The sequence below is a fragment of the Nansenia antarctica genome, assembly GCF_963989245.1.
Source record: "Nansenia antarctica genome assembly, chromosome: 10".
Lineage (NCBI taxonomy): Eukaryota > Metazoa > Chordata > Actinopteri > Argentiniformes > Microstomatidae > Nansenia > Nansenia antarctica.
This window is the reverse complement of record NC_137680.1, coordinates 327,571-342,114: the sequence shown is the minus strand read 5'-3', so window position 1 is coordinate 342,114 and position 14,544 is coordinate 327,571. Positions and strand designations below refer to the sequence as shown.

The following is a 14,544-nucleotide window of genomic DNA, read 5'->3' as shown; positions in this document are numbered from 1 at the left end:
TTAAAAATCATAGTGCAGCTTTAAAGGTATCAGATGCCTTTAAACACCTATAGACACCGCACAGTAACGTTAGGGGGTTATTGCTGGTTTAAATTAAATATTTAATAATAATAAAAAATCTGACGGCAGCGAATTGTTGAATACCAAGGGTTTCTCCTGGAATTTTTCACAGGAAATACAAAGAGTCAGCTAGTCTGAGCCCATCTGGCCATGCAGGTTGGGAGTTTGCATATAGACACAGCAGGGGAACGACAGCGCTTTAGTGAGGAGCTAATGAATGTCATTACTAACGTTGCATTATGTGGTTATACGTCCCTTTGTTTGAACAGTGTGGGTAAGGAGCTGGGTAATTCTATCATGGGGGATTCATGTGCCCCCATGTCTGGGCATTGTGGGGGGGGACGGGGGACACAGGGGTATGGTGCGCACCACGGCGAGGCCGTCCTTGTGGAGGATCCTGTCAGTGGCAGGATTGAGGTTGATTTATGGGACCATCCCTGGTCCACGACAGGAGGAACCGGGGGAGCTGAGGGCTTCTCGCTTAGACAGCCACAGGTAACGGCTAATTACAGCTTCATCTCCCCACGCTAGAACCACATCTCCCCACGCTAGGACCATATCCCCCCGCGCTAGAACCACATCTCCCCACGCTAAACCATATCTCCCCACGCTAGAACCACATCTCCCCACGCTAGAACCATATCTCCCCACGCTAGAACCATATCTCCCCACGCTAGAACCATATCTCCCCACGCTAGAACCACATCTCCCCACGCTAGGACCATATGGGAGTTCACATACAGGGATGACAAGAGGGTGAGACGCTTCAGATCCCTTCAGCTGGTTTCATGGAGTCGGTCTTAAAGAGTGACGAGCTGTGGCAGCCAGATGAAGCAGCTATAAGTGTAATACAGGTTAACCCACCCTACAGTTAATAACATGGAAAAAAACGGGGGAAAAAAATGTTTGAATAGATACACAAATTACAAATTATATTACATTTTTCATCGACTGCTCCTGTTTTGGATGAAAAGACTCCCTTCAATGTGTTTTTAAAAAGCTTGTCATGGTAAAATAGAGCACATCACTTTGAAAACTTTACAACCTCTGTTTGTGGTCATTCATGAGTGTGATTTCTCAGAGCAAAAAGTACAAAATATGTTTTGCACACGGCTCGTCATCAGCTCTACGGTGGTTGTTCTTTTTTTTTTCTTCTCACATGGAATTACTGTCATATTTATTCAAATACTTATTAACATCATCATCAGTAGTATTATTATTATTATTATTAACACCAAAAAAGTAATAGCAGTTTAACCTTGCAGAGGAAAACAGACACAGTGCAGGGTAAGGAGGGGGAGGGGGGGGAAGGATGGAGTCACGACAGGGACATCTCTAACCGGTACATGCTATCAACAAGCGACAAGAAGGATGGACTGCACGGCTTCCAAGCAGGAGACACCATTGTTATCTTATAGTCTCTTCCTGATTATGAAGACTGAAAGAGAGGCTGATGGGTAATGCAGTTTTTCCCGGATACTGAAATCACGGGCTTGGCCTCTGTACTGCTTATATTTACACTGGGGATGGCGTGAACGGGATGGGGGCAGACAGAGGAAGGACAGACAAACGGACGGACGAACTGACAGGGGGGGGGGGGGGGTTAAAAGGGTTGGGGGGTGTGGGGGGGTCTTCTCACATGCTTTGTCTTGGTCAAGAAGCCAAGAGAACGCAATAGAAGAGACAAAGACTACAACCCCCACCGCCCACCTTTTATGTGTTTGACATCATTCGTAGCAGCCGTGTCGGATACACTGCCACACAGTTAAAATCTGAAACCATAAGTATGTGCGTGTGTGTGTGTGTGTGTGTGTGATCAGAAGGTCAAAGGTCACAGGGCGACTGGGCCAATGGACAGCTTTCAAGCGATCACCTGACCCTCATTAGTGTCTTCATTATCATAGTTCTATCATAAATCTGGCCATTATCATTATTATACCTATTTTAACAGTTACTTCGATGAAGACAACAATGTAGATCAGTCATTGTTTATATCACATGGATTATTATCATCCTGTTGTTAAATATCGGTTTCTCATTATTCATCAACACAATTATCATCATTAATATGCATGTTATAGACATCACCATGGTGACCCTCATTGGAAATGGGGAGAGGAGACTGAGCCCATCAGGACTAGGCGTGTGGAGAGAGAGAGAGCTCTATGGTGGGGGTGGAGGGTCTGAGGGGGGCTCCCAGTGGTTATGGGTGGGAGGGGGGGTATGTGATGTGTCAATGGCTCCTGGAATAATGCATATTCTTTTTGTTCACAGTGATGGGTTCGTAATTAAAGAACTTCCTTCTTCCTTCCTAGGGACTCGGGGCTTTAGACCTTCAGCAGCAGAGAGACGGAGAGGCAGAGCCAGAAGCCCAGCCCCGCACTCACCCCCACGCTGAGGGCCATCCCACGCCCGTACACGGCCCCCGGCCCTGGGGGGGGAGGGGGGGCAGGAGAGCAGGACAGGGACAGGGACAGCCACGAGGAAGAGAGAGGGAGAGAAAAAAGAGAGAGGAAGAGAGAGAGAGAGAGAGAGAGAGAGAGAGAGAGAGAGAGAGAGAGAGAAGAAAAAAAGTAAACAACCAGTGCAAATTGAAGATTTGACAGAAACTAAAGAGTCAACTAATGAAGGAGAAATGAAGTCAGAGGGGAGGAGACGCTGTCTGGACCGGAGCCGCGAGGAGAAGAGAAGACAGGATAGGATAGGATACTAGGAGACTATCAGATGATGGTCTGATGTTCAATGTCCTGCTCTGGGTGAGAGCAGTGGAAGGGGGAAGATTAGGGGAGAGAGGAGAAGGACAGATGATGGAGAGATAGGACATGGGGGCCGACAGAAGAGGGGGAAGACGTATGGAGCCCGGCGGAGGAGGAGGGAGTGAGTCATCGGAGGGAGACTTGCAGAGATAATGGGCGAACGAATGGAATAAGAAAAGGGAGGAGATGAGGGACTCACTTAAGATGGTAATGCCGAGGCACGGAGGGAGAGAGGGAGGAAGGGATGGCCGGGGAAGGGAATCGCTCATTGGGGAGGGTTAATGTGAGGGAAACAGGGGAGGGAAATGAATCCTGGGGTAACAGGACAGAACAGAGAGGGAGAGAGAGAGGGAGGGAGAGAGAGAGAGAGAGAGAGAGAGAGAGGGAGGGAGAGAGCGTGAGAGAGAGAGAGAGAGAGAGAGAGAGAGAGAGAGAGAGAGAGGGAGGGAGAGAGCGTGAGAGAGAGAGAGAGAGCGTGAGAGATAAAGAGACAGGGAGAGAGGAAGAAAAATAAACGAGAAGCTCTTGGGCGTAATGGGGCGGTGAATAAAGGAATGGAGGGAGTGGGGGGGGGTAGTTGGAGAAATGCAGCACTGAGCAGGGAGAGGAGAAGAGGGGAGAGGAGGGGAGGGGGGAGGAGAGGAGAGGAGAGGAGAGGAGAAGAGGGGGGATGCTGTGTGTGGTTATGAGGGAAGTAAAATCTTAGTCTTTTTTTTGGTATTCTTTAGTATACATTTTTAAACATGTTTAAAATGGTTACCACTCTGCAGCATGTCTCCTTACAGTAACTACACCAACTGTAAATTAATTAGCTAAGTAACTGCCTGGCTTGCATTACAGCTGAGCTAAAAGCAAGCTAACACACTCATTAGCTGAAACGTGACAGCAGCTGGTGAAACCGGGAACAAGTCGCCAACAACGAACCGTTCTGACTTTTATTCTGAAAAATTTAAAGAAATGTCAACGTTGTTGAAAATCAGTCACACACTTGCTAGTCAACTAACACAGCTTGTTTTGTGAGCCTGCTGACAATGTAAAGTAGTGTTATAGTTAACTAGGTAGTTCAGTTAGAAACTTGACCTGGCTTGACTAGCGAGTGTGTCATTGATTTTCAACAACACATTTATTTAATTTTCACCAGAGGTTTCACCAGCTACCGTCACAAATGTGAACACAGCCAGCTAGCTATGACAGCTATGTACTAGGTTAAATATCAGACAAAGAATTCCTACCAGTATGTTCATTTTAGCCACAACTCACATGTGGTGGTGCGGGCCCACAGTGAAATGCGGTTGCTGATACCTTGTAGCATAAACCTTTGGAGTGGATTTCTCAAAATAAGTGTTCAGTAATAACTGGACTATAACTGTCTCTTTGTATGTGTTATAGGATGAGATCATTTGTATTAGTATTGCAAAATGTTTCTAACACAACATAACTGTATATCATTTTAGTGCCATTATGTGAGTGATGGGGTGTGCCGTTCCAGATCTCCGCAATGGATCAGTTTGCTCAGACAGGCTGGAGTTGTCTGTGTACAGCTGTTTGTGTTCAGCTCGTACTCAATGAGAAAAAACACAATTAGCGAACGCTCGACTAAAAATATCTCATATCTCAGCAAAACAACCAAATAGTCGACTAAACCCTGGTGGCGATGTGTGTGTTTGCTGTAGTGTGTGTGTGTGTGTGTGTTTGCTGTAGTGTAGTTGCCTGACTGTTCTTAATCTTGTGTGTTAGTGTGTTGTTGGATGAGCTCACACACACTGTAAAAGTCGGTGTGTGTGTGTGTGTGTGTGTGTGTGTGTGTGTGTGCGTGTGTGTGTGCGTGCACGCCTCTGTGTGTGTATTTTCCCCATGTTGCTTAGTTGAACTGAAAAACATAAAATAATTTAAACAAAAAAACTAAAAACTGAATATACATAGAGTGGCAAGAAAAAGTAACCCTTTGGAATTACATGCGTTTATGTATACATTTGTCTTAAAATATGGTCTGATCTATCATCTAAGTTACAATAATGAACAAACACAATGGGCCGGTTTCACAGACAAGGCTTGAGCCTAGTCCTGGACTACATCACACTTGTAAAATCTCCATTGAAGATGCTTTTTAGTCCAGGATTAGGCTTAAGCCTTGTCTGTGAAACTGGCCCAATGTGTTTTAACTAATAACACACAAATTATTGTATTGTTCTTTTTGAATACATCATTCAAACATTCACAGTGTAGGTTGGAACAGGGTATGTGAACCCCTAAGCTAACGACTTCTACATAAGCTAATTGGAGACAGGATTAGGAAACCTAGAGTCCAATCAATGAAACAAGATTGGAGGTGTGGGTTAGAGATACTTTGACTTATAAAAAAACACTCAAACATTTTGAGTTTGCTGTTCACAAGAAGTATCTGCTAATGGGAGCCATGCCTCTCTGAAGACCTACGATCAAGACTTGTTGATTTGCATTAAGCTGCAGAGTTACAAAGTAATCTCAAAGAGTTTAGATATTCATCAGTCCACAGTTAGACACATTGTCTATAAATGGAGACGATTAATTAATGTGGCTACTCTCCCTAGAAGTGGGCGGCGCCCAGCCAAGATGACTTTAAAGGCACAACGCACAAAGCTCAATGAGGTAGAAAAGAACCCTAGAGTAAGAGCTGAAGGCTTGAAGGAATCTTGAACTGGCTAACATCTCTGTCCATGAGTCAGCCATCTCTGTTCTCTAACATCTCTGTTCTCTAACATCTCTGTTCTCTAACATCTCTGTACTCTAACATCTCTGTTCTCTAACATCTCTGTACTCTAACATCTCTGTTCTCTAACATCTCTGTACTCTAACATCTCTGTTCATGAGTCTAACATCTCTGTTCATGAGTCTAACATCTCTGTTCATGAGTCTAACATCTCTGTTCATGAGTCTAACATCTCTGTTCATGAGTCTAACATCTCTGTTCATGAGTCTAACATCTCTGTTCATGAGTCGACCATAGGAACAGAGTCTCTCCAAAGAAAAGTTTGCTGGCCACTTGAAGTTTGCCAAAGAGCAGCGTGACGCTCCACAGAGACACTCCACAACGCTACTGTCTCACACCACTCTCTCCAGCTCCACGACGCCACTGGGAAAACGTTTTGTGGACTGATGAAACTAAGGTTGAATTGTTGGGGAGGAACACAGAGCACTACCTAAGTACCTATGGCATAACAAGGGCACCTCATACCAACACGAAAACATCATCCCACCAGTGAAGTACGGTGGAGGGAGCATCATCATTTGGCCTGGACAGCTCACCATCATCGAAGGGAAAATGCATTCCCAAGTTTCTCACGGTATCCTACAGGATAACGTCAGGATGGCTGTCTGCCGGCTGAACGCTCAGTAGAGGTTTGGTGATGCAGCAGGACACTAACCCTGAACACTGAAGTAAATCTACTACAGAACGGCTTCAACAAAAGAAAATCCACCTTTTGGAGTGGCCCAGTCAGAGCCCAGACCGTAACCCAATAGAGATGCTGTGAAATGACCTCAAGACAGCCGTTTACACCAGACATCCTAAGAATATGGCTGAGCTAAAGCAGTTCTGTCAGCAAGAATGGTCCAAAAGTCCTCCTGAACGTGGTGCAGGTCTGCAGCTACCAGAAGCGCTTGCTTGAGGTTATTGCTGCCAAAGGAGGTTTGACCTGTTATTAAATCCAAGGGTTCACTTACTTTTTCCACTAGCACTGTGAATGTTCAATGGGTGTGTTCAATAAAGACATGAAATATTATATTATTGTTTGTGTGTTATTAACTTAAGCACATTGTCTATACTTGTGATTTCTGTCTATACTTGTGAGATCACATTTTATGACCAGTTAATGCAGAAAACCAGGTCATTCCTAATAAGGGTTCACATATGTTTTTCTTGCCACTGTAATTATCTTTGTACCATCTCATCGATTAAACACATTAACTTGATTAATAACTTGAAGTTTATATAGTAGGAGTAGAAATAATGAAATGCCTAAGCTCAATAACCGTTGGTCAACTTTGCTCATTTCTTGGCATCTCAAACAAAGGCAACGAGGGACTCACGGAACAGCAGCATGCTGGCGTTGGACGCTCCCAGCCGGTTGGAGGCGAAGCAGGTGTAGTTGCCGAAGTGTTTGTCCGTCACGTTGGTGAACAGCAGCAGCGAACGCGTCTTCTCGTTTTTGATCCTCAGAGTGTTGTCGCTCTCCACCGGCCTGGCGAAGAGAGAGAGAGAGAGAGAGAGAGAGAGAGAGAGAGAGAGAGATAGAGAGAGACAGAGAGAGAGAGAGAGAGAGATAGAGAGAGAGACAGAGAGAGAGAGAGATAGAGATAGAGAGAGAGAGAGAGAGAGAGAGAGAGAGAGAGAGAGAGAGAGAGAGAGAGAGCGAGAGAGAGAGAGATAGACAGACAAGACAAAAACAACATGGCATCACACCTACTGCATTGGCAGGAAATTCTCTCACTATTCTCTCCCGAGAACCCAGAATGACACACTCCCCCTCTCTCCTCTTCTTCTCCCTGTCACCCGCTCACCTTATCCTAATAGTAAATATCTGGCTGCCAATACACGTATCTCCTGTCATGTCCCATTACACTGTGTGATCTGTATTCACAAGCCAGACTCACTCTTGTCTCTTTCCAGGTCTACCCCTAGGGTCTTTGTGTCGAGCAAAAGCAACATTTCATAAATTCCACCTAGCCCGCTAGAGGGCCAGTTGGAGCTATAACCATATTGCATACAAAGCTAATACAATACCTATCCAATCCTTTCAGATCTACAATGATTCCTAGGGGGTAGGGACTAGGGGTCAGGTTGGAACGGGGCCTTCCTCTCACCTGCGGTCGTCTCTGTACCACTCGAAGGAGGCGGTGGGAACAGCCATGGCCTCGCAGCGCAGGATGGCCGTCTTGCCCAGCTGGGCCGGCATGTTCTTTACATCTGTGATCATGGGCGGGTCTGGGAGAGAGGGAGGCAGAGAGAGGGAGAGAAACCATGTTGATTCCACACCCAAGGAAGTCCATAGAATTAGAATAGTACGGTATCACATTGCTTGTCTATTATGTCTGCAAACTTGCATTACACCATTGCATTGTTTCTGTCTCCTGGGTGTGAATAAGACAGACTTAGAGAACAAACAGGGTGGAGAGAGATGGCGGCGGGTTGCTGTCTTTGTAAAAAAAAAACTAAAAAAAACGATGTTGTTGTGTCTGTATTAAATTCCACTGCTTGTGGAAGATTGTGATAATTGATCACATTGATTATTAATGCTATATTCATACTTTCAAATTAATAATAAGATAGATTAAATACTGATCATTTAACCTTTGTACACACTTATATAGTGAGACTCAACGTTGGCTTGTCCTGGATGTTATGTTGTACTGTGTTGAGTCCTGAGCAGAGGGCCGAGGTCACCTCTGAGTTAGAGACTGAGAGTTAAGAAACCTGATGTAACATATGTAGGGATAGTAATCATGATGTAACATATGTAGGGATAGTAATCATGATGTAACATATGTAGGGATAGTAATCATGATGTAACATATGTAGGGATAGTAAGCTGTCACTTGTGATTAGTAAATGGAGAGGAGACAGGCAACATCTGGTTTAGAGATGAGAGGAAAAGAGAAACAAAGAGAATGCTTGGGGGTGTTTCTGTCTGTCTGTCTGTCTGACTGTGTCCTGTGTAGAGAACTCTGTGACTCTATACTTTGATTCCGGTGTATTGAAAAATTCCTGTCAACTTAAATACTACTAACTAAAATAAATGAGCTCAAAGATAACGTTGGTTTCTTGATTACAGTTTGAATGATTGTGACTAAGAACAACTCAGAGGAGAGGGTTTATGTTAAGTGTGTGTCTAGGTAATGCTTGATATGTTTGATAGTGATAAGGGGTGCACATGTATTTGTATAGCACATATTAACTCAACTGAATGCAGATTCATAGTGCAATAAAAGTGCAATAAAATAATTCAATTAAAAAGTTTAAGTAAAAAAAACAAAACCGATCAGTCAGTTAAAAACCAGTCAGTTAAAAACCAGTCAGTTAAAAACCAGTCAGTTAAAAACCAGTCAGTTAAAAACCAAGCCTGGTTTCTGTCAGCATTTAAGATGCAGATAAGTGTGCTCCAGCTAAACGGTTGAGGATAGATGACAGGGCCCGTCTCTGGTTCTCAGTCTCTGGTTCTCAGTCTCTGGTTCTCAGTCTCTGGTTCTCCGTCTCTGCTTCTCAGTCTCTGGTTCTCAGTCTCTGGTTCTCAGTCTCTGGTTCTCAGTCTCTGGTTCTCCGTCTCTGGTTCTCAGTCTCTGGTTCTCCGTCTCTGGTTCTCAATCTCTGGTTCTCCGTCTCTGGTTCTCCGTCTCTGGTCCTCAGTCTCTGGTTCTCTTCTCTGGTTCTCAGTCTCTGGTTCTCCGTCTCTGGTCCTCTGTCTCTGGTCCTCTGTCTCTGGTTCTCAGTCTCTGGTTCTCAGTCTCTGGTTCTCTTCTCTGGTTCTCAGTCTCTGGTCCTCAGTCTCTGGTTCTCAGTCTCTGGTTCTCAGTCTCTGGTTCTCTGTCTCTGGTCCTCAGTCTCTGGTTCTCAGTCTCTGGTTCTCAGTCTCTGGTTCTCTGTCTCTGGTCCTCAGTCTCTGGTTCTCAGTCTCTGGTTCTCAGTCTCTGGTTCTCAGTCTCTGGTTCTCAGTCTCTGGTTCTCTTCTGACATCTCTGAATTAATCATAGAAAGAAACCCAGCTTGGGCTAAGTGGCCTTAACTACTGATTTCGATACTGATAGGCGATCCTTCAGACAGCACAGAAACAGATGTTTCCATGATTAAGGAGGCTTGATGAAGTTACTATTTAAACGGTTTCTGTGATTCTGGTGGTGACCTAACAACATTTTGGAAAGCAGTTAGATCAGTGAAAGACAATAGTTCCTCTCCCTCTCTACCTCAACAAGTTTTATCCAATTCTAACATCATTACAGATAAATAAGTGACTCCTTTAACCAACATTTTATCATTACAGGCTACCTTCGCATTAATATTTTTTACATTTAGCAGACACCTTTATCCAAAGCGACGTGAATCATCTATACATCAATCTTCATAAGAGAAACACATCTGCGCTAGGACCAGGGGCCATTGGCAGTCACAACGCTAGAAGGAGGGAAGATTACTTTTTTTATTTGTAAAATGGTATTTACAGAAGAGAACCTGTACAGTGGGGTAGTGGGTAGGAAGAGGTCTTAACGAGGGACAGTAAGCTACCGACAGTACAGTATGAAAGAAACAATTATGTACATATCCCCGATCAGACAGATGGCTATAGGAGGTTGATCCTTGTAAGCCTGATATTTCCCCCGTGGCTAACGATGACCCTAAAGATTGCTTTTAAAAAGTCTACAGGGATTGACATGCTTGATCCATATCTCCTGCAGCTCTCCTGCCCTTTAAACAGCTGAACCTTTGGCTCATATTTCTCTCTGTTTTTCCAATCCTGCAGGATAGGACTAATTCTGATTTTGATTCTGATTCCGATGTGTTTTAGTAGATGGAGCTCAGTCTAGTCTTTATGTTAATAAAGGGTTTTAGTAGATGGAGCTCAGTCTAGTCTTTATGTTAATAAAGGTTTCCCCTAAGGATCGATTGCTGTTTAGATAAATAATGTTGCTTTGTTCTTGAACAATTGTAAACTGAATCGTTATGCTCATATTTATGGTCATAGCTTGATATTGTCTACTTATCATGCCCCCTCAGTTCAGCAGGCTATTCTCAACCTTCAGCAGGTTTTGATTCTATTCATATTTATATTCAAACCGCGTGTTGATCTTAAGATGGTGCTGAATGAGAACAAAAACGAAACGTATCTTTCTCTCTAGATCCCGTAATGTTGATTATGATCTGCATATCTGTGCCCTAAAAAGGAGTCCAAATTAAACAAGTCACACATTATAAGTACATGGGTATTTTTTATAGATGTTAAACTGTGTTTTAAAACATTATGTTGACAAACTGATCAAGAATGTGAGAGTTAAAGTTCTTTAGTCTTGCTTGACCTTCAAGAACAGGAAGCAGATTGCCCAGGCAACGCACCTCCGTGTCCTTGACTATGGGGACAATTTGCACACAAATGGCCTCAGTTCTCTAACCATTAGACATGGTTTAACACTCTTTCCACACACACCATTATCAGTCGGTATCAGTCTGTATCAGTCTGTATGAATGAATGTATGAATGAATGAATGGTCTTTATTGTCATGAATACAGTACAGGTACCATACAACGAAATTTAGGAGGGGGGGCTCCCCTGGTGCTTGGAAAAAAGACTAAGAACAAGAGAGCCAAGGGTAAAATAAAAGAGGGAAAAGAGCTGGTTTACATAAATAAAGGCTATGTACACTATCTACTATACTATACTACTATACTATACAATAAAACACTGTGCTGTACTCTATGCAAAGCTATAAATATCCTAACATTTCCTATCTCTGAACCTTATGTACACAAGGGTTGTCATATTGCACATAGTATTGTTGCACATTCATTTAAAGTGTCGCAGTTAGCAGGTTTAGAATGTTCACAGTTGTATTTCAATATTGCACTTATGTTTACAATCTAGTAGCTGCCATCAAAGTATCAGTCTGTACCAGTCTGTATCAGTCTCTGGGTTGGGATTCTTTGACTCTGAGAAGGGCTTATCATGTGATTGTATTTGTATCTAAAGCATTATTAAAGCAGTTATTTAGTTATTTAGTTATTTTACCTCACACTACTTTTGGCGACCTAGTGGTGATCAGACATGCTCTCAGAGCGTACTACTTTCTCATGTCTCCATGGACGTCTACAGAATTTAGAAAAACAGCTTTTAGCTACTGTGCTCCTCAGACATGGAATGGTCTTCAGGTGGAGACTGAGGTCGGAGCACTAGGCCATCTTCAGTTGTTGTTTGTTTTGAGGTATTTTCTGTCTAAAATGATATCATCATCAGGAAATGAAATCCATGTTCAATTGGATTTAAATCTACATTTTAAAAACTCCCTAGTTGTTATGGCAGTATGTTTATGTTTTGGGTCTGATGAGACAAAAGAAGACAAAATGCTTCACTGGCTGACTGTCATTACTTATGCAGGTCTGTATAATGATGGTTTACTCTTTGTTGAGGCCCATGTGAATGGACCAGACTCATCATGTGAATGGACCAGACTCATCATGTGAATGGACCAGACTCATCATGTGAATGGACCAGACTCATCATGTGAATGGACCAGACTCATCATGTGAATGGACCAGACTCATCATGTGAATGGACCAGACTCATCATGTGAATGGACCAGACTCATCATGTGAATGGACCAGACTCATCATGTGAATGGACCAGACTCATCATGTGAATGGACCAGACTCATCATGTGAATGGACCAGACTCATCATGTGAATGGACCAGACTCATCATGTGAATGGACCAGACTCATCATGTGAATGGACCAGACTCATCATGTGAATGGACCAGACTCAAGGTCATAGTGAACCAGATGTGCTCAGTGGTTCAAATACATCATACACTCATACATACACATACACACACTCATACATATTGATACAAAATGTATGAATTCATATATAATAATTCTTGTTTTACATATCATTATATGCAGTAAGGGGGAGGAGTCCCTGTTCGACAGGAGGGGGATGTGGCGGTCGACACTCACAGTTGACGGTGACTTTGACCTTGCGGATGTCCGGTGGCGCCACTCCGTTGTTGGTGATGCACTCGTACTCCTCCGCCTGGTGCCGCTTGATCTCCGTGATGTCCAGGAACTCGTCATCGCTCGTCATCAGACCGTCTGAGGGGCACAGAGGTCACAGGTCAGAGGGTTAGGGTTACCCTAGGCGTGACAACGAGGTTAGAGTCCAACCCGGTTGCTGATCGAACACCATTTTGTTTGTGGTTTTCGGCATAGCGGTTAAAGCCACATTCCGTCTTTCGCCACTAAAAACCTTAAAATAATGGACCAAGTACATCCCGTCACATTTCCACATGCCAGTAACATGCCAGTAACATGCCAGTAACCGCTGGATCTCTAGCATGTCCGTAGTGCTTCACACAGACATGCCATGAGAGTGGCACCAGACATGCCATGAGAGTGGCACCAGACATGCCATGAGAGTGGCACCAGACTGTCCGTGAGGAGATGAGGGTGAGGAGGGTGAGGGTGAGGGTGAGGAGGGTGAGGGTGAGGAGGGTGAGGAGATGAGGGTGAGGAGGGTGAGGATGAGGGTGAGGGTGAGGAGGGTGAGGAGATGAGGGTGAGGGTGAGGAGGGTGAGGAGGGTGAGGGTGAGGAGGGTGAGGAGATGAGGGTGAGGGTGAGGAGGGTGAGGAGATGAGGATGAGGACTGTAGCTTGACAACATAAGAATGACATCACTACTTTCCAAGGTCTCTTGAGAAATAAATAGATTTATTTTGGACTGTTGGCCACACAGAACTCGACAGGGGGGAACAGCGGGCGCGTGACTATGCAGACAGAGGAATGTGTGGCCATTATTTGGTGTTGACAAACTCCCCTGTGTCCTGAAAAGCGAATTAGTCTGTCTCGCGCTTGGCCGGCACTCGTTTTCCTTGGGCGACAAATTGAAGACAACGCCAAAATCTTTACAGAGAGTCGAGGGGACAGGCAAGAAGATATTGCCTTTATACGTGTGAGGGAATGAATGAGAGGGTGTCATTAGAGCAGCAGCGACAGACAGCGAGACAGAACGCCGGCCTCCCCCCACCCTGTGTCCCCTAGCGCCTCCTCTGTGTGTCGAGCAGTCTCCTAAACCATTAAGCCTTTTTTCTCCTTTCACCCTATTAAAGAAGTCACACCGCGGAACACGACATAATACATAATCTCACGACTAACAAGAAAATCCAGCGCTTAAATTGCCATTCACTTTTCCTTGAAAAAAGAAAAAAAGAAAAGAAAAGCCAGTTAGTGGACCCTCACTGCCATGCACACACACACACACACGTGAGCAACACTGACGCAAACACACAAAGACACTAAACGGCACGTTAATTCCCGTCAGAGATTACCATGGCGCTTCTAATTGGAGATTATACTGGAGGATTATTAGTGCAGCTACTGAGCTGGAGACCATTATTTGCAGCTGCAGCGGCGACAGAAGCCACCCCGTCAAGCTTGCATGGGGGTTTACAGCAGAATGTTATTCACTCATTCCATTAGCCTAATAAATACGTCTGTCTGTCTGTGTGTCTGTGTCTGTCTGTGTGTGTGTGTGTCTGTGTGTGTGTGTGTGTGTGTGTGTGTGTCTGTGTGTGTGTGTGTGTGTGTGTCTGTGTGTGTGTGTGTGTCTGTGTGTGTGTGTGTGTGTCTGTCTGTCTCCCCTGCGACATCAACGTGGAGGCGGATGAGCCCCCAGCTCTGCTGGAGGGGAAGGCGGAGGGAACACCAACAAAAAAGAGATCAGAATCGGACAAACCAAAAGATGAAGAAACTACCAGAGTCCTATTACAGAGGTCCCCGAAGAAAGAGAGAGAGGAGGGTGGGGGGAGAAGGAGAGGGAGACGGAGAGAGAGAGAGACAGAGAGAGAGACAGAGAGAGAGACAGAGAGAGACAGAGAGGGAGAGAGAGAGAGAGAGAGAGAGAGACAGAGAGAGAGACAGAGAGAGACAGAGAGAGAGAGAGAGAGAGAGAGAGAGACAGAGAGAGAGACAGAGAGAGAGACAGAGAGAGAG

General features: G+C 44.5%; 1 protein-coding gene across 1 annotated transcript in view; it reads right to left on the bottom strand.

The window, feature by feature from the left end:
* Positions 1–2,387: 2,387 nt before the first annotated feature.
* Positions 2,388–14,544, bottom strand: part of iglon5 (IgLON family member 5) — a gene marked incomplete at both ends in the record, with an annotated part of 20,122 nt that continues 7,965 nt past the window's right edge. Inside the window, 4 exons of the mRNA XM_080540473.1 lie at positions 2,388–2,491; positions 6,885–7,036; positions 7,659–7,779; positions 12,513–12,647. Of these exons, the coding sequence (XP_080396599.1) occupies positions 2,388–2,491; positions 6,885–7,036; positions 7,659–7,779; positions 12,513–12,647 (512 nt within the window). The remainder of the gene's footprint in view (positions 2,492–6,884; positions 7,037–7,658; positions 7,780–12,512; positions 12,648–14,544) is intronic.